Consider the following 19,284-nt stretch of genomic DNA (forward strand, 5'->3'; position numbering starts at 1 on the left):
CAGTGGGACTTACTCAGAGATAAGCGGTTGTTAGGATTCTAGCCTTGCTGAGGAATTACTGTATTTTTCCGTCTATAAGACGCCCCCATGTATAAGACACTCCCTATTTTGGGGGACTCAGATTTAAGAAAATGGAGGGAGATGGCCCAGAGTATAAGACGCCCCCTAATTTTTGACGTTATTTTTTAAGGAAAAAACCCTCGTCTTATACATGGAAAAATACGGTATTTATTTCTATAACTTATCTGCCGCTTGATCACAGCTGTCTCTAAGCTGTGCATCTAGTATATATATTCCACTGAAAACAGTGGGAGTTACTTGTTCTCTTAAGTGAACATATATAGGATTTTGCCACCAGGCTGCGATCCTTTGCACAGTGACCTGGAAGTCCCATTGAATCTAATTCAACAAACTGAGCTACAGATAGTGCTTGCTTAAATATTCAATTTGCAGATTGCAGGATTTAAGCGTTTCCCCATAATAACTGCCCCCCCCCCACTTATTCCATGTAACTGGCAGAGTCTGAACACAGAGCAACTGTCCCGACTGCTAGATGCTCTTGTGCAAATCCTCAGGGTTATTGCTGCAATCAGTTGCTGACAAAGCCTATCAGGGGCTCAAATAGCAAAGTTCAGGGTGGTAAGACAAGAGCAAAGGGCTTTGCTTGATCTCCCTCGATAGAAAAGTTAGTGGGGCACAGGGCATGTCCCTCTTACCCATGGGAGCCTGTGGTGTGATTAGCAAACAAGAGCTTATGCTAAGAAGTTGTCATTTGGAGCACAGAGATAAACAGTTGTATGAAGGAAAAAAACCTACTCTGACAAAGCAAGAAAACATAAGGTACTCTCTTTTGTACCTTGGAAGCTACAGTGTGCAGGAACCAAACCACATTAGCTCCCATTGCTGATATTTTGAACTTGCAGATTCAAGACACGGGCTTATTTTACAGTTCCGGAAACCATCCAATGAAATCCATATGACCTCGGCCAGATCATTCCATCTCCAAGCAGTAGGGTAATTGAGAAAGGGCACTGCTGTCCACATTTTAGCCAGCATGTCATATGTCATCAACCATATGTCAGGAGTGCTCTGATGGTGTTTCCTGCTTGGCAGGGGGTTGGACTTGATGGCCCTTGTGGTCTCTTCCAACTCTGTGATTCTATGTACTGAAGATCAGGTCTTAATCTGAGCCAAGGCTCAGGTCCAGATCTTCTGTTCTCAATACGCAGGATTGCACAAAGATTTATTTTTGAGGAGTAATATTCTGCGTAACTGGGCAAGGGCTACAATATCATTGGGCATAACTGTTAAAGCAGATTATAACCTTTGCTTCTCATTTTACTGGCTTCATCAGGGAAGGGGCTGGTACTTTTAAATTGCTTTCCATGCATGATAAATTGCTCCTAAAGCAGCAACACGATCTAAAGTTGCCTTCTCCAGCTATTGACTTGTATGCGTTCCCGATTTCCAACTTGCATTAGCTTTGACCCAGCATGGTCAATGGACAGGGATGGTGGAAATTGTAGTTCAATTTCAGGCTGGAGAAGACTGATATAAAGACTGATATACCAGAGCAAACTTCAGTTAGTGATTCCCCTCTTTAAATAAGGGCTTCAGACAATGTGGGTATAAGGCAAGGATGCAAACATCTTGAGATTGGGATGTTATTGAAATGCTATGCCCTCAGTTCTCCACAATCAAAGGTCAGAGAGGGAGGATTAAAAAGAATGTTATTTGGCTTAGGTGAATAGCATAGAAGAAATGGATGTTTGTCAATGAATTGAGGCTTTGTGTCAAGCAATTCAGCTTCCCAACCATCATTTAAGGTAGGTCAGTAATATGATTTCTCTCTTACAGATGGTGGACCGAACTTGATACTGTGTCGTAACCAAGACCACACGATGCACACTCAAATTGTGCTTTGACCCCAAGGTCCTTCAACCCTATGGTTGTAGCTGCTTGCCAACTGCAATATATCACACCAGACATTGCCTATGGAGTTCTTTCTGATGAAGAAAGAAAGCCACATTTTAAAAGCCACCGAATCTGTATGCGGTACTGATGAGAGTCATAAAAAGCAATCTACTCCGCCAAAAGGAAAGTGAGTGGTGCCCAGGCTTTAGAAGAACAGAGAACACACGTGGGTGGAAGCAGCAGGAACTCTCTGGTGCTTTATGGGAGATGATCTCAATCTGCTTAATGAAAATGCAGGTTGAAAATAAATCACAGGAGGACATCTCGCAAGGAAGTATCACTAGTCGTAAAAACTCATTTTGGAGTTCCAAGTAAACCAGCGACTGCAAGCCAAAACATTAGAACACATTTGAAATATATTCTTTTGGAAGAAGTGTACGGTAAACATCATTGGTGTTTGGTGCCCTAGGGTCATTGCTGCTCCATTCATAACTTCCTGAAGTCCATGTGAGTCTCCTTTGGCAATAACCTGGACAGGTAGCCTATCTTCGGCAACCTTAAGCCAGTCTCTTAACCTTCAGCCTAACCTAACTTGGACTGGGAGAACTCGATCAGAGGAGCTCAGGCACTGGTGACTTAAAAGATTGAATTACTGCAATGCACCTATGTGGGGTTTCCTTTGAATTGGCCCAGAAACTGGCTAGTACAGAACGCTAGAGCAGAGCTGCTGGCAAGAGTGAGACCCTGTCAGCATAGAACATCCCTGCTTGGAGATCTGCCCTGGTTGCTGATCTGTTACCAGGCCAAATTCAAGGTGTTACTACTGGTATACAGAGCCCTTAATGGCTATGGGACCAGTTTACCTGCAGGGTTGCCTTCGTATATGCCCAGCTCTGTGGAACTGTCGCTATTACAGGTGCCACCTAACACTCATTCTGCCGTTATCAAGAAACTGATAATTTAATGTGGCAATTATGCTTTGGAACTTCCTTCCCATCAACATCAGATGGGCACCTTCAACGTATTACCGTATTTTTCGCTCTATAAGACGCACCAGACCACAAGACGCACCTAGTTTTTGGAAGAGGAAAACAAGAAAAAAAATATTCTGAATCTCAGAAGCCAGAATAACAAGAGGGATCGCTGCACAGTGAAAGCAGCAATCCCTCTTGCTGTTCTGGCTTCTGGGATAGCTGCGCAGCCTGCATTTGCTCCATAAGACGCACTCACATTTCCCCTTACTTTTTAGGAGGGAAAAAGTGAGTCTTATAGAGCAAAAAATACGGTATTTTTGGAACCCGCTTAAAACATTTGTGTTGAGGCAAGCCTACCCAGACATGTAGATGCTGGTGTGTTTTAATCTTTTCTTAACTTTAATTATCTTTAAATGTTTTGATTAACTGCTTTTATTGGTAATTTTAATATCTATTTGTGAGCTGCGTACAAGCGGCGTAGAGCAATAGACAAAATTTGTTAAATAAAATATAAACCTGATAAGCCTGCTTAGTGTCTAAAAATGGGATAAGGCGCATTTTACAAACTTAGCAAGCGGCCAATCACAGCTGAGAGGAGGCGGATTCTGCTCTGGCAGAGGGACCCCCCCAAAATAAATAAATTAGGAGCCTCTGTTGTAAACCCAATACCTTTCCTAGATTGTCCTTAAATCAGCAACAGTTGACTGTTGAGACTTTCTAGGCAACACACTGATGTCTTCTGTTTCAACCACTGCCAGGTTTGTATTTCTCTTCCTTCAGGCTTTGGCATGGCACGACTTGCTCATTCCACCCAATTCCTCCTCCTCCCTGTGAAGAATCTAGGCTGGGCCTTCACATGCAACAGGAGATGGAAGAATGAACTATACCGCTTCAGGCTATATAAGTAGGGGCCAACATTTTTTTAATGCTCTGATGCTTCAGAGAGTGTTTCCTATATCCAGAAAAAATAGCATGCCACAAAACATATGAATTCCGCTTTGTGCTTGAGGTACTGATTTTCTTTCTGCAGGATCCTTTTTTTTAAACACAGGGAACATCCCAAAATGAAATTTCCTCACTTAGGAAAGCCTAAACTAGTAAAGGCCACTCTACAACTGCTTCCATTACTTATGCACAGCTGCTACAAGACATAGGCTTACTTTTAAGAACATAGAAGTACAGTATCTAACTTAATTATAAAGATGTAATGATTTTAACAGACTATGTCTGCTCGTTGATACAGCACAAACTACTTTCCCCTACCTTCAAACATCTCTATTGTAGTTTTAATGTTTTACTTGCTGCATTGTATTTTTGATGAAATGTTGTCCAACACCCAGTAAAAGGCAGGGTCGAATGCTATGTTATAAATAACTCGCAATAAATAAAATGGCAACAAAAATGTGATGTTTTCAGATGTGTGGCGGTCCAATCATATGCATTCTTCTAAGTTCATAGTGCTTGAAATCAACCATTGCATCCCAAAACGGCAGGCCTTTAATTTTGGTTGGATATGTTGATCTAGAGACCTTTCTCAATCAGAAAGAAGTATTTTTGTTGCCATCTTGAGGAATTACTACAAAATGACTGATCTGGTTGGTGAACTGACTTTTATCTTCGCACTTACCCTCATCTGAATCTTGCCTTCTGTCCGTTGCTTTCTTTCGTCAAGCTTTAGCTTACTCAATAAAAAGCAGCGGACATTAATGGTGCAATACATAATATCGTTATTCTGAAATTGCATGAGATCATCCGACCTAGCCTGTACATAATGGAAAGGTTCTCATGAGATTTAACTTGAAGTGGTTAAGTGGTTTGAGAAAAGACGTAAGCGCTGCACAACTAAGCGCAAACAAATTGCCTGGCTCCAATTCTCACCAGCCACAGAAGTGAATGGCCAGGGAGAATGGGAATTGTAGTCCCAAAATGACTGAAGGTTCCCTATTCCTCTCCCAAGGCTGCTTTCTCCATGTGTGTGTACGTAACACACACACACACACACACACAAATCCAGTGTTTTTATGAAAGCTGAAGCATGCACTCAGCAGCCTGAAGGTTTTTCCTACGTTGCCAGGCAATTTTTCTTCTCCAAGGCAACCAATAAAAAGGAGGGTTACCTCGTTTGAGCCGTTAAGTGTTCCAAACAACCACAGCAAACACTTTAGGATTTTTCTGAAATGGGGAGGGAAACGGAAACTCAACCTCTCCGCCCAGCATACAAAAAAAGTCGGCAGTGCAGCACAAAAAGGATGCAGAGCACCATCGTTTAGAGGCAGTTTTTATTAGAAGAAGGTGACATCTAAAAGGATACAGTACAAAAAAAGAAAAAGAAAAAAGATTTGGTCCACGGGGAGGGAGAAGGGAGAGAAGAAAGAGAGCCACGAAACACAAAAGCATAATAGGGAGCAGTTAAAAGCAGCTACACTTTGCCGAGCCAGTCACGTCTCTGAGCTTCCTTCATCTATACTTGCCCCAAGAGCCTGCGGCAGCTACGTTAAGGCACCGGGGTTCTAATCCCTGGTACCACAAAGCGGGGTTTGGTGGTGGACGGGGAGGTAGGTAAAAAGGGCAAGGTGGTCTTTCATATGGCAAAGACGAGACAAGAAGGATAGAGCCTCTCACTCTCTGAACGTGGACGCATACACAAGGGAATAGGGCCACCCGGACTCCTGAATTCAAAGCGGCCCCTGGCCTCATTCCAGGAGGTGGATGAGGAAGAGGGGCTTGTCAGTAACTTGATTTTTATTTTTTTGCAGCTAGTGTCATAAGAGTACAAGCAGCCGGGACCTGTCCAGCTGCATTACAGTCCCAAAAACCAGTCTGCAGAAAGATGCAGCTCCATACCCCCCCCCCCACAAAAAAAACCTACAGCAGGTGCCTGGGACCAACCTTCCAGCCCCAAACAACCACATGTCAGAAGTGAGTGGCTGCTCTTGCCAAAAATTCCTCCCAGGTCATGAACACCTGCCTGCCATCTCTCCCCGCTCCGTCAGTTCCGCACCCTGTTAATTCGCTCCAGAAACCTGCTCTGTGCCATATTAGGTGAGGAAGGCATTAGGAAAGCAACCCTAACTGGGAAGGTGCCCTTCCGCCAAGTTCTGTGGATCTAGAGAGTTGCGGGGTGGGGTGGAGGGAAGAAGCAGCGTTTAGGAATCTGGATGGAGGTAGGGGCGAGATGGAGATGCCCCTCCTCTCCCGCTGGGGAGGGGGGCAACGATTGGGATGACCACTGTGGAACAGGCCCAGGCCCAAGACTGTATCTGGGCATCTCCGCCAGCTATCCCATTCGAAAACAACAAGCAAAACACCAGCATGAAGTTAAGACAGATACAAGTGTTGTGACCCTGCAAACTCCTTGCCAACTTTGCTGCGTCGCAGCTCCCAGGGAAAAAGCCAGAGGGAGCTCCGGCTGTTTCAGAATAGATGAATTTGCACAACATCCCTCAGCCCCTGAAAGGCATATGGAATTTGCTGCAGCGACACCCTCCTGCTCCTCTCCTCTCGCCCTACAAGAAGCTGAACAGGCCTGTGCCCATCTGCTCAGGTACAAAGCTGATGTGCAGACACAGCTTGGGGGGTGGAACTGGGGCAGGGGGGGGGGGAGTTCCTAGGGACTGGCAAGGAGGTCCTGAGCTTGCAAGGCTCTGAACTGAAGCTGTTCCAAGCGTGGAAGAGCTTCAGGTAGAGCCAGGACAGGAGAGCCCTTGGGCTCCAAAGGCAACAATCGAGGAAGGAGGCCAAGCTGAAATACAAGACCTTTGGCCTGACACCATCCCCTCCTCCCCCCGAGGGAGGGGACCGGAGCAGCGGAAAGAGATGTCGGGAGAGGAACGGTAGGTTCTGTGCTGAAGTGGGAATTGTATAGGCCTGAGCAGTGAATCCCTGCAGTGTTTGGTTAGCCGTTAAGACCTGCTGGCTTGGGAGAGGCAAGCCTGCCTATGTGTTGCGGATTCCCAGGGCCTGCTCCAGCTCCTGCCGTCTCTGCTGAACCTGTGAGAGAAGCCGAAACCAGAGTTTTAGCACACATGCGGAAAGAGCGGGTGTTGTCCAGTTTCTGATGTTTCCAAACAGGAGGAGCTAGCAGCAGATGCCACACAAGCGACATTTTATAGCAGGGATGGGGGACCAAATGTCATTTGACGACGACTCTCAGCAGACCTGCCCTTGCAGCCCACCAGCTGGGGCTGATGGGAATTGTAGTCCAAACCATCTGGAGGTCACCATGTTGGCTACCCCTGCTATAGTCCTAGCTCAAGAGGTACTTCTTCTTTCTTTAACTTATTAAATTTACATACCACCCTTCACCCAAGGACCACAGGGTTGTTTACAGTGCTCTTCCCTTCACAAAAATGTGAACTCTTAAGTTCTTTTGTGTGCCATGCCCGCACCTCCAATTTTTAAATCTCACGATTTGAAATGTGAAAAATCTTTTTTGGGCGTTTTGGTGATTATTCCATACACAGACTGGGTTAGGCTCTGAACTGCACAGGACAAAATATAAACCTGAAGGAGTATGGAAAATTATCCTTCATTCATTTGCTGTGTGTTGCTCTTAAATATGATTGGCTCCAAGTTAAATATGCCCACGGCTGGCAGGGCCTTGAAAGGCCAAGAGCCTCTGGGGTGCCTGGGCAACCAGGACTAAAGTATCGTGCCCAAACTGAGGAGGTGACTCTCCATGATATGGGAGACTGTCCAGCAAGGGATCACAGAGGATGAGCCTGTTTACCTTAGAGTAGAAGTATCTGCACACGGCCTCCTGAGCCCATGGCTGGAAGTAAAACTCAGCTCGGCGCTCCTCTTCTGGGTTCCCGACAACATCAGTCATAGCCTGGAAGGAGCATAGGGAAAGGGAGAGAGAGACTCCATTTAATGCATCCATTCATGCATGAGCTAAGCCGGAAGCCCTCCCTTGAATGGCCCAACAAGGATTCTAAATTTTAACCCCCTAGGCTAGCCTTTCAACTGGAAATGGAGTGTGGCCGGCCCAAACAAAGCCAGGTGGTGATCTGTGCTTGAATTCTCCTTCGAGGCTTCTCACCTTCAGGTCCCGGCACTGGGACTGCAGCCAGTCGTTGATGAAGCCCTGGGGGTCTCTGGCAAAGCTCAGCATGAATTCCCGCTGGGTCTTCAGCTGGTTGATTGTTTCTATGGTCTCGTGGATCTGAGATGGGAGAAAACGACACATGGAAACGTTGGGAAAAGGGATGCAACAGCACCGTGCTGAAATGCCACCTGCTACCAGAACGCACATGAAGTAGGTCTGCAGCTTCCAATGTATCCTGGGGCACATTTTCACTCCTCATTGTTTTTTTAACGCAGAACATATTCAGAAGCAAGAACACACATTATACCTCTCTTCTTGGCCACCGTCCGAGTCCTCTACTCTGCTGTGGCAAGTTTTTCCTCTTCCTTCCTGTAAATTTGTGCCATTTTATCCGTGCACTCATTTGGTTTGTTGCATGGTTTCAGAATAAGGCAACTGTAATCCCAACTCAGGGTCCCCCTTCTTTCTCAATTCAGCAAACGGGATCAAATTTATGAAGGGGTTCATACGGATCTAGTAGCAGCTGCACTAATTAAGCGAATAAAAAAAATTCCCAGCCATCAATTCCAAGCAGAGAAAGCTTAAATGTGTATGAAAAACTCCAGACCGTCAAAAGGCAGAACTGAAATGGCATCAGGACTGGGATCCCAAGGAGGGAGTAAGTCCCGTTAAAAACTCAGTGGGGCTTATTCTGAGTAAATATGCTTGCAAGTATGCAGTAGGCTGGGATATTTTATAGCTGACCCAATTGTGTCAAGGCTCTCTCCACATGCACCATCCCTACAAGTCCCACCCCCTGTCCTGGTTAAAAGTGGTGGATCCTTCAGCAGTTGCCCCAGAGCCTGAATCCTACCAGCCAGGAATCTGTTTTGTTTCATCCTTTAATGACAGTGACTGGGCAGCTGTCCCAGAGGCTCTGAAAGGCTGACTGCAGGCCAGGAACCTGGGAAAACCCAGGTTAGACTCCAAGGCTGCTACAGATGACCTGAGAGACTGTGGAAAACAACATCTCTCAGACAGCAGTTGCCCTTGAACCCTTTTTGCAAGATGCTGAGCTGCTGAATGGCCATATGCTCATCAAGAAATTGTCCGTTTGCAAGACAAAATAGGTAGTTTCGCCACACACCTGCATAAGAGTAGGTGGCATGTATTTTTGTAGGGATACAGTGAAAATACACAAGGAAAGGGGGCCTTGGTCAGAGTATTCTGTGCTCCCTTTTGGTCAGAAAAGACCATTTGGAGAGTCACGTGAGCCAGTGCAACGTGCAGCTCACATCTATAGGCCTTAGAGCAGGGACAGGGAGGAAGAAGAGTTTGCACTTAATATCCCACCTTTCACTCCTCTTAAGGAGTCTCAAAGCGGCTAACAATCTCCTTTTACCTTCCTCCCCCACAACAAACACTCTGTGAGTTGAGTAAGGCTAAGAGACTTCAGAGAAGTGTGTCTAGCCCAAGGTCACCCAGCAGCTGCATGTGGAGGAGCGGGGAAGCAAACCCAGTTCACCAGATTACGAGTCCACTGCTCTTAACCACTACACCACACTGGCTCTCACGCTGGGGAACTTTTATGGGTCCATAGGCCGCAATTCCCTCTGGAGGCTGCATTAGCCAATGGTGGCGGGGACCAAAAAACAAACAGTGGGTGCAGTCAAAATGGGCTTGATCAAATCATACTCTCTCATGTACACAGACACTCGTTCTTCCACTGCAAGCAATCATTTTGGGAGTTTTCAGGCCAAGCTGCCAGAACAGTGCCTGTGTTCTTTGAGGCGCTTGCAGCTGAAGAAGCCTTCTCTCCCACAAAATTTACACACAGCAATTAGGCTTAAAAACAGCCTTTCAATAGAAAACTGCTTTCAAGCCTTGTTGTGGTCAGAGGGACCGTTTTCAGTGTATGTGTGTGCACCGGCAAGGTTAGAGCTCCCCCTCGCCCAAACTATGACCCCCCGCCAAAATCATCCCTACATTGAAATTGGAAAAAGCTTACTAGCTCCCTTAGGAGGCTGTTCTCATGCCTAAAATCTGCAGAAGGGTGGCGGCTGGTGTCCCACACACCACACTGGGTCTACCACCCCTACCCTACATAACCAAAGTATTCAGAAATACACAAAGCCCTCAACTTATACAGGGGTTACATTGAAGGGATCACGCCTAAAGCCAAAACGGCACCGGGTGCGATGGTCGGTGGACATCCGCCCCCTTTCTAAATTTTTTGTTTTTGTTTGCCAAGCGCGTAAGGCGTAAGCTGAATGCGCACAACTTAAATCTGGGCTTACTCTAAAGGCAATGGGGAGAAGCTGTCTGTTCGAACCTCAAGGTTGCAATCCAATGCATGACATCAACACACAGTCATGGAAGAAACCAGGACTGCCAATTGCTGGTGTCTTCTCTAAATCACCAAGCATTATAAAGTTTTTTTCTTCTTTTTGCCCCATTTCCCCACCCCAACAGAGTTGGGGACTGCTTACTGTTTCAATGGATTTTTATGACCCCAAAGTTTTAATCTACATGGCTGCAGAACAACAACTTTAAAAGCTCACAACTGGACACGACGCAGGAGGAGCTGTCTCTTCTCAGACATCACAGAGATCAAGGCAAGAGTCTTTGCACAGTGCAAAGACCACTTTTCAGAGACTCGCTCCCACCTTGTTATCCAGTGCAGCTATCTCCTGCTGACTGGCTGTGGAGAGCAGGAAAGAATTCATTTGGGTTTTCAAAGTGTCATCCACTTCCACATCAATGTCATAGCAAGCAGTTTTCTTCTGATCATTTGGATCGACGCTGGAGAAGCAAGATGAGAGAGAGAAGAGTATGAGTTCAGCAGAACTCTCCCAAATCACCAAAGGAGATAACTGGGGAAATGAATCATCAAGCTGGGACGGACAATCAGTAGTCTTGTTCAGGAATTGTCGAACTACAACTCCCATCAACCTCAGCCTGCATGGCCAGGATGATGGAAGTTGTAGTTCAGTAACCTCACTGCAAGAAGTTACAGGGAACCAGGCAGAGGGCTTTCATGCTAGTGGCCCCAGCCGTGCGGAATGCCCTCCCATCAGTTGTCAAGGGGTTAAAGAACTACACAGCTTTTAGAAGACATCTGAAGGCAGCCCTGCATAGGGAAGTTTTTCAGTGTTAGATGTTTTATTACGCTTTTATATTTGTTGTAAGCTGCTCAGAGTGGCTGGGGCAACCCAGTCAGATGGGTGGGGGCGGGACACACAATGACAACAATTTTATTATTTATACCCGCCCATCTGGCTTAGTTGGCCCAGCCACTCTGGGCAGCTTCTAACACCTTTAAAACATAATAAAACATCAAACATTAATAATAACAATCTAACCCAACACAAAAAAGTCACAACAACTTTAAAATAAACAACATATATCAAATAAAGCAACATTTCACAATCCATTAGAATACAATAGCAAACAGTAAAATTAAATATCAGGAAATAATAATTTAATAATAATAATCACCACCACCACCTGAAGGTCCACAGCTTACATCACCCCTACATTAACCCGCTCAGGGCAAATAACATTTTAAGGTAGCATTTCTCTGCTTCCAAAAATCCAGTCTGCCCAGCGCGTCCAATTTTCTGTAGATTGATTTCTGCTTCTACTTTAAAGCATGAATGTTTCGGAAATGTGAAAATGATATGTACCTTAAAACAGACCCCCTCAGTACAACTTGAAGTAAGAATCACTACTGAAAGTTTGTTCTAGCGTGGTTGTTTTTTTGTCATTGTAAATGTTTTCTCTTATGTCACCCCCCCCCCCACCACGACAGTCCTGCGGCCTGCCTGGCTAAGATTCCCACGCCAAGCCCCGCTTGCGCCTTACCTGATGACATGGTTGATGATGATCGGTTCTGGAGGCATAAGCAAAGCATGCAACCGCTGAGGGATCTCCGAGAACTTCATTCGCTGAGATTCAAATATCTGCAGGTCGAAAGGGAAGGCCAAGCAGCTCAGAAGGGCCCGGCTCTTTTGATACCCCAGAAAGAGCCGCTGCCTGGCCTCATAGCTTTTACCTGCTGGAGGTACTTGTCACAAATGACGTACTCCCGTTCGTGAGGGTCCTGCAGCTTGTGAGTCTTGATGTATTGCCACAGGGCCTGGATAATCACTGGGCGGGTCTGGGTGTGGATGCCCAAGAGGCGAGCCAAACGTGGGTCCAGTTTGAACTGAGGAGGCTGCAAAGGAGAAGCAAAGTCTCAAAAGGGCAAGAACACAACTCTCTTATTTGCCTTGCCTAAAAATCGTAAAAAACAACAACAACCACCCCTCAACTTCTGAGGGGGAGAAAAAAAATTCCCATTTTGGCGGGGTGGTGGAGAGAAAACACTCATTATTTTAATCATCACTTTTACTACACAAACTCACGTCAGGAAAGAGAATTGAAGCAATTTTGTGATAAAAAAGTGTCCGTGGGAACACGGACAGGTCCAAAAGACGGTCTAGTTACAATTTTACCACAGTTGCTGATATCCCTCATATTTCCAGAGGGGTAGCTGTGCTAGTCAGTCGTAGCAAATAACAACAACAAAGCCTAAGAAAACTGTGGCAACCTTATAGACTCACAAAATTATAACAGAAGCTTTCATGGCCCAGAAGCCAATTCATCAGAAGGATGGGATGCTATCTTATTTATTCAACAACATTTATATACCCCTTGGCTGTAGTAAAGCCTCTGAGCAGTTTAGAAGTTATCAGGTACATCTATACACATGGGTAGCTAGAGGTGAAGTCAGAGGAAAATGAAACACAAGAAATACCTGACTCTGATAACTGCATTAAAGATCAAATGTAGAAATCATTACAGCGACTGTTGACAAAGAAGTTGTTGGCTGATAAACACAAATGTTCTTTGTGGGGCTGAAGAGCTGAAAATAATGCCAATGTATTTCACATCTAGCAACCAATGCACCCTTTTGGTTTCAGTTTATACATGGGTCTAGGAAGCTTGGTTTGGTCAGAACCCAGTATACACATCTGGAGTTAACGTTAAATACATTACGTCTGGTAAATGAGCCACCATAGCTGCTCAACTAGGGCCAGGGCCTTTTCAGTACTGGCCCCGACTTGGTGGAACGCTCTGTCACAAGAGACGAGGGCCCTGCGGGACTTGACATCTTTCCGCAGGGCCTGCAGAACTGGCTTGTAGCCAGTGTGGTGTAGTGGTTAAGAGCAGTAGTCTCGTAATCTGGGGAACCGGGTTCGCGTCTCCGCTCCTCCACATGCAACTGCTGGGTGACCTTGGGCCAGTCACACTTCTTTAAAGTCTCTCAGCCCCACAGAGTGTTTGTTGTGGGGGAGGAAGGGAAAGGAGAATGTTAGCCGCTTTGAGACTCCCGAAGGGCAGTGAAAGGCGGGATATCAAATCCAAACTCTGCAAGACAGAGCTGTTCCACCAGGCCTTTGGTTTGGACTCAGTCTGACTCTTATGTTTCCCTCCCCTTATGGTTTTGATCTATGGGCTACTTTTAAAACGAGGCTGCATTTTAAATTGCATTTTAACCTGTATTTTAAATTGGTCCCCCCCCCATTATGTTTTTACTGTAATTTTACTGGTATTAGCCACCCTGAGCCCAGCTCTGGCGGGGTATAAATAAAATTTATTATTATTATTATTATTATTATTAGAGCTGTGAGAATTTGGGTCCCGGGCTTTTTAGATTCGTCTACTCATGTGCTATCTAAAACCAAAGGGGTGTCTTGGTTGCCACTGGTGAACTTTTTCTCAGCTCCCCTCCCCTACTACCTGGCATTTCCTCTCCCCTCAGGCCCCATCTCAGCTGGCCCTGTCATGAAGGAGCTTTAGCCTACCTGGTAATCCAGCATCAAGAGGACAGTACAACGCACATTCACATCGCCAGGTCTTTTCACCTGGAAACCGTCAGTTTCCTGGGTGGTAGCAGTCCTATGCCACTAAAGGTGGGGGGAGAGGGGGAAAACAAGACAGGTGAGGTGGCGGGGAAAGAGAGAGACAGGTATCCAGTGACAAAGTGAAATGCCAATGCGTAAACAGCAGTATGCTGTACTGGAAGCCGCTCCAGACCTTTGCACTTGATTCTCTGTTACTGTGGCTTCCATATTCCTTACATGCCATAATCGGGTTGAGAACATATATTGGTTTAGGAAGCGATTGGGGTTAAACGATACAACAAACACATACAAGTTAAAGGTAAAGGACGCCTGGATGGTTAAGTCCAGTCAAAGGCGACTATGGGGTGCGGTGCTCATCTCACTTTCAGGATGAGGGAGCTGGTGTTTGTCTACAGACAGCTTTCCAGGTCATCTGGCCAGCATGACTAAACCGCGTCCGGCGCAATGAGACACTGTGATGGAAACCAGAACTCATGGAAAAGCTGTTTACCTTCCCACCACAGTGGTGCCTATTTATCTACTTGCACTGGTGTGCTTTCGAACTGCTAGGTTGGCAGGAGCCGAGACAGAGCAACGGGAGCTCGCCCTGTCGCAGGGATTCGAACTGCCGGCCTTCCGATCAGCAAGCCCAAGAGGCTCAGTGGTTTAGATCACAGCGCCACCTGTGTCCTGAAACACCCACACCCCCCCATGAGAAGCATCTTACCTCCACCAGGTGATTATCAGGGCCATAGAGGTCCTTGTCCAGCTCAATCACCAGAGACTTAAAGAAGGATGAGAACTTCCTCTTCTGTTTGGTAGCATCATACTTTGAGAGAGCAGACTGATGAAAGGGGAGGAGGGAAAAGGGAGAATGAGACCAGCAGATCCCGAATCACAGCAACCAATTACACAGAGCAGTCAAGCCTGAGAAACTAACAGGAACCGTGAATCATCTCTCAAGTAAAGATATGAAAGGTTGCTCTCTGTGACCTGTCAAATGCCTTCCATAGAGCCAAGAGCAATGTCCTCTCTAGTACTGTATTGCATCCACCCCTCCTCAGCGTAGCATCCTTTATCTAAGGTCTTCTTTGGGGCTTATTGAAGTGTTGTCACTTGCAAGGGTTAGGCTTATGTCAGCTTCATGCCCCCCCCCCCCAAATCTGGAAGTTCTCTTAAGTTTTTAAAGCTGTGAAATTGACACACCTGACTATCGAAAAGATAGACCTTAAGAACTGTAAGATTAAGGCAGATTATGAATATGGCCTGAATGAAATCTCAGGTGCCAATTACGAGATCTCCACTGTTGAACCAGAGAGTATACAATCTGAATCTGCTCAACCAATCTGTTTTGCTGCTTGCAATCAGCAGAAGTACTCGATGTTCCTGAATACAAACCAAAGAATTATCTCACAGTGCAGCTATGTAAAGTATGAGAAATTGTGTGATTCCAGGCTGGAGATGAGTCACATGCCACTTCTTGCAAACCCCGCATTTTGGTTGTGACATAACACTTATTTCAAGCATCGGCAGAAGCCAACTTTCAGGACTGGCTACAGGCAAGGTTTAGCTGCTCTCCACCTTGTCTGGTTTAAAGAACACCAGGCATTAGGAACTCAGCAATGAAACATTTGCAAACTCTCTGCAGCCCTAAGTGGAGATGGCGATTGTAGCCCTCACTCACATCTTCTAGCAGACGTCCTTCCACTCGGAGCTCCCAGGAGGCCACGGTGCCTTCTCCATCCTCTGCATCAGACTTGGCTGGGTTGAAGGTGTTAGAGATAAAGATGCGCAGCTTCCGCTTTTGCTAAAAAGGAGCAGCACCCAGTGCGCATTAGTTGTGAAAGTGAGAACCGATAACCATAATATTTAACACTTCCTCAACCCAAGGAACCAACTGGACACCCCAAAAAGAAAAGGGGTCTGCACAGCTGCTAATGCTCATCTCTGTATCTGAGATAGCTGCAGAATGAGCGAGGAAGCAGCAGCTAACTTAAAATGTGCCATCAGGGACCAGTGTGATTTCTTCCGTATCAGTCAGCCCCTGCAGAAGAAGTCAGGTCTCAGTTCATAATCTTTGATTAAGGTACTACAGGAAGGAGAAGCGACTAACCACGGCCTTCTTCCATTTGCTTTGCAGGGTCTCCTGGCTTAATTCATTTCAGCACTTGAAGTGTAGATGGGACTTTGGTTTGAAAGCAACTCTAACCATCTTAGCAGGTGTGGTTTGCGATAGACAGGAAGTGAATACAGTGGTACCTCGGTTTTTGAACGTAATCCGTTCCAGAAGACCGTTACGAGTTCCGAAACGTTCAAAAATCGAGGCACAAAGGGTGGTCTGCAAATTTTATGGAGGAAAAAAAAAACCCCTCAGTGGAAGCTGTTTGACTTCCGAGGCACGTTTGAAAATGGAAGCATTTACGTCTGGGTTTTCGGCGTTCGAAAACAGAAATGTTTGACTTCTGAGATGTTTGAAAACCGAGGTACCACTGTACATTTCTAATCGCAAATGCACACTTGAGCATTCCTATTTAGAGAAGCCCGGAGCCTGTAACTGTGCCTCAGACAGCAATATAATTGCTATGTCTATACTGGGCATGTTGACTTTATTTTCTATTGCTGTAGGAAAGATCAGCGTTTCTTATGGGGACTCTCCTTGTTACCTTAATGGGCCGCTTCAAGGCCTCCTGGATATCCAACCGCTTCCTCATGATGGTCTGGTCCAGCTTCCTCTCAAACGCCAACAAATCCATGTACGCCTGAGACTCTGGCACTAGCTCCCGGATCTAGAACAGAACACAAGCATTATCAGTCAGGACTGGCCTGGCTCCCTGAAACCGTGACAGACCTCAAAGCGCTTGAAGCCTCACTCACCCGCTGAGGTAGAATCTTATCCGCCATCTTCTTTTTCTTGGCACTATGTAAAAACAAAATTGTTAGGGTGGTAAGTCCGAACCCCTGGCTAAGCAGTACCTTGTAGATTGGATATGTTACTGAATCGTATCTACTATTTGATCCATTTTAAATAAAAATAAAAATGCAAACAAAATACATAAAGGATACTTCCTACTATGATAGAGCTTTGTTAGGCGCCAAGGAAATAAAAGTCATCTGGGGTTTTTTTAATAATGAAAAATTCTAAAAGGTCAATGGATAAAGTAACTTACCGTTTATGTTAAAATTTGTAAAGATTTATCGGCGAAAAATCAGGTGTTTTTTAAAAAGAAACTTTCTAAATGAAGCTGAACGCCAGTGTCTAGGAATCACAGCATGATCCTAGGCATATTTACTCAGAAGTAAGTTCCATTGAGTTCAGAGGGACATGCTCCTTAGTAAGCATGCACACGGCTGCAATCTGTGGTGGGGATCTTAATATAGGTAAAATTATTTCACATCTGCAGCCTAAAGAAGCTTATCATATTGGGAGCACCAGTATATGCAAGTATCAGAGAACACCACTTGGGTTGTTTGCTCTGGGCTCTTCCAAATCTCAGACACTGCACCTGATCTGCACAAACCACAATGCACCCACACAGTACCCCATGCTAATATCTGACCACATGACTTATGTGGGAATCACAGATTGAGGGTACAGGAAAGGAATGCTGAGTGCAGGAAGCTCCCATAAATACATGGCTGTCAGCGAGTCTGCAGTTACATCTCCTTTCCTCCTACTTATATCAATAGTGATTTCAGAGTTTAAATTGCCTTCCTGAGGCTTCTCCTCTCCCTCTCTCTATTTTTCCAAGTAAACCATTTTTGGAACTTAAAATAACAGCCAACATCACCCCAAAGACGCTGAAGTTTTTTAGCTTAAAGAGCATGGCATTTATGTTCTTCATGGCCACGAGGCTTGTGAAAGAAGAGGGTTCTCTTACTTGTGGTTACGGTTCTGAACTGACTGTTGCTGAACTTGCTGGATCTGCTGAGGGGCTGGCCTTTTGCGAGACTGGTCCATTCCCGACTGAGCCATCCCTGGTCGGACTGAAGGGCTCCCGCCATACCCTGGAGGTCCCATGGCAGGTCCCTGAGGGTTCATGCGGCTGCCAGGCAGCATGCCAGGGCGCTGGGAAAATAAAGAACACAGAGGAACATGACTTTGGAAGAGCCTCAGGACATCACCGCTTCCCTTCAGCGAAACACCCCAAGGCATTTCTCTTCAGTTCTATCAAAGGTATTTCTTAATCTCATCTGTCACGGTTGGTCCCAACAGAATCAAGTGGTACAGCTTTTCTTGGATTGTGCCATTTCAGCCTGCAGCTGGAGACTTGCAAGTTTCGCTATGCCTCCAACATACGAATTATTTTGTGTGCAGTGCATCTAGCACTTCACATAGAAGAATCCAGACATTTCCCTATTATTGCATTAAGCTTAAATGTGTGTGTAGACATGGGGCGGGGCTAACTTTCTCTCCTGGTCAGAGCAGCATTCAAACAAGCAATCCTTCCCTGCCCCCTGAAATGGTACAATCCAAGCAAAGCTTTATGCTTGTACCTGCTGCTCCTTGCACAAACCGGCCTTTAGCCTTGCTATCTCTAGAACACCCCACCTCCCCCTTTGGAATTTTTCATTTATTCATTTGAAAAAACCCAAAACCAAACACCTTTACATCGGCTAGCCGGATTTCTGTCGGCTTTAAATCTCTCTATGCTTTCAAAACAGGTGCACTTCTAATTCTCCGTTTCCTTATGCATCACTTTTATGCAATAAAAAAACCCCAAAATGCAAAGCCTTATAAATAAAGCAAATGAAAATACCATAATCCAATCTCCCCAAGAAGATTCCCTTAAATGCATTTCCACGTACCGGCTGCAAATCCCCCATTTAAGGCCAGAGAACCCGGATCTTCCTCCCCTCCCCTAAATACCACCCCTTTCCCCTCCCCCTCGGCCCTAAACCCTTGATCCTTAAACCCGCAGCACCCCCGGTTTCCCTCCTCCTTTCCTCCCGGCCCTTGAAGCCTCACCCCCATATTCTCCCCCCGCTTTTATTTTTCCTTTCTCCTTTGGGTCCAATAAATCTTATGCCCTGGATCCTCCCCTCTTCCAGCAGCTCTTTCCCCGTTCGCTCCTCTCCTCCATCTTCCCAGAAAAAGCCTCTCCCAGCCCCGCCCACCACCAAGCCCCGCCCACTGCAGCGTCGCCGCCTCCTCCCTCCCTCCCTCGCCTCTCGCGGACGCCCCGCCCCCAGGCCCCGCCCCCTTCGCCTTCCCCTCAGCCGGGCCGGGCCGGGTACCGGGTATGCAGCGCCGGGCAGGGGAGAGCGGTACATTCCTTGCCCCGGGGCCGGGCCCATCCGCACAGGAGGCCCAGCAGCCCCGGGGCCCAGCGCTCCCGCCCCGGGGCCGGCCCCGCCGCCGCCGCTCGGAGCCACCGCCTGGAAGCCCGCCCGCGCCGCCATCTTCCCTCCCTCAGCAGTACAAAGCGGCGGGGCGCAGGGAGGGGAGGGAGGGAAGGAGGCGGATGTGGGGTTAGGATGGTTT

General features: G+C 46.4%; 1 protein-coding gene across 3 annotated transcripts; it reads right to left on the minus strand.

The window, feature by feature from the left end:
* Positions 1–5,150: 5,150 nt before the first annotated feature.
* On the minus strand, positions 5,151–19,217 carry SMARCD1 (SWI/SNF related BAF chromatin remodeling complex subunit D1). 3 transcript variants are annotated; one of them, XM_083598813.1, is made up of 13 exons: positions 19,038–19,217; positions 17,681–17,868; positions 16,677–16,719; positions 16,466–16,588; positions 15,487–15,609; positions 14,530–14,646; positions 13,764–13,865; positions 11,969–12,130; positions 11,779–11,876; positions 10,581–10,716; positions 7,930–8,052; positions 7,618–7,719; positions 5,151–6,878 (listed from the first exon to the last, which is right to left on the minus strand). In XM_083598813.1, the coding sequence occupies exons 1-13, from the start codon at positions 19,200–19,202 to the stop codon at positions 6,825–6,827; spliced, it is 1,536 nt and encodes a 511-aa protein (XP_083454939.1). In that variant the 5' UTR covers positions 19,203–19,217; the 3' UTR covers positions 5,151–6,824. The 3 variants fall into 3 exon arrangements, with proteins under 3 accessions (XP_083454939.1, XP_083454941.1, XP_083454940.1); XM_083598815.1 differs by lacking the exon at positions 19,038–19,217 and adding an exon at positions 18,769–18,923; XM_083598814.1 differs by lacking the exon at positions 19,038–19,217 and adding an exon at positions 18,609–18,641.
* Between the last annotated feature and the right edge of the window lie 67 nt (positions 19,218–19,284).

The sequence above is a fragment of the Podarcis filfolensis genome (genome assembly GCF_964270895.1).
Source record: "Podarcis filfolensis genome assembly, chromosome: 2".
Lineage (NCBI taxonomy): Eukaryota > Metazoa > Chordata > Lepidosauria > Squamata > Lacertidae > Podarcis > Podarcis filfolensis.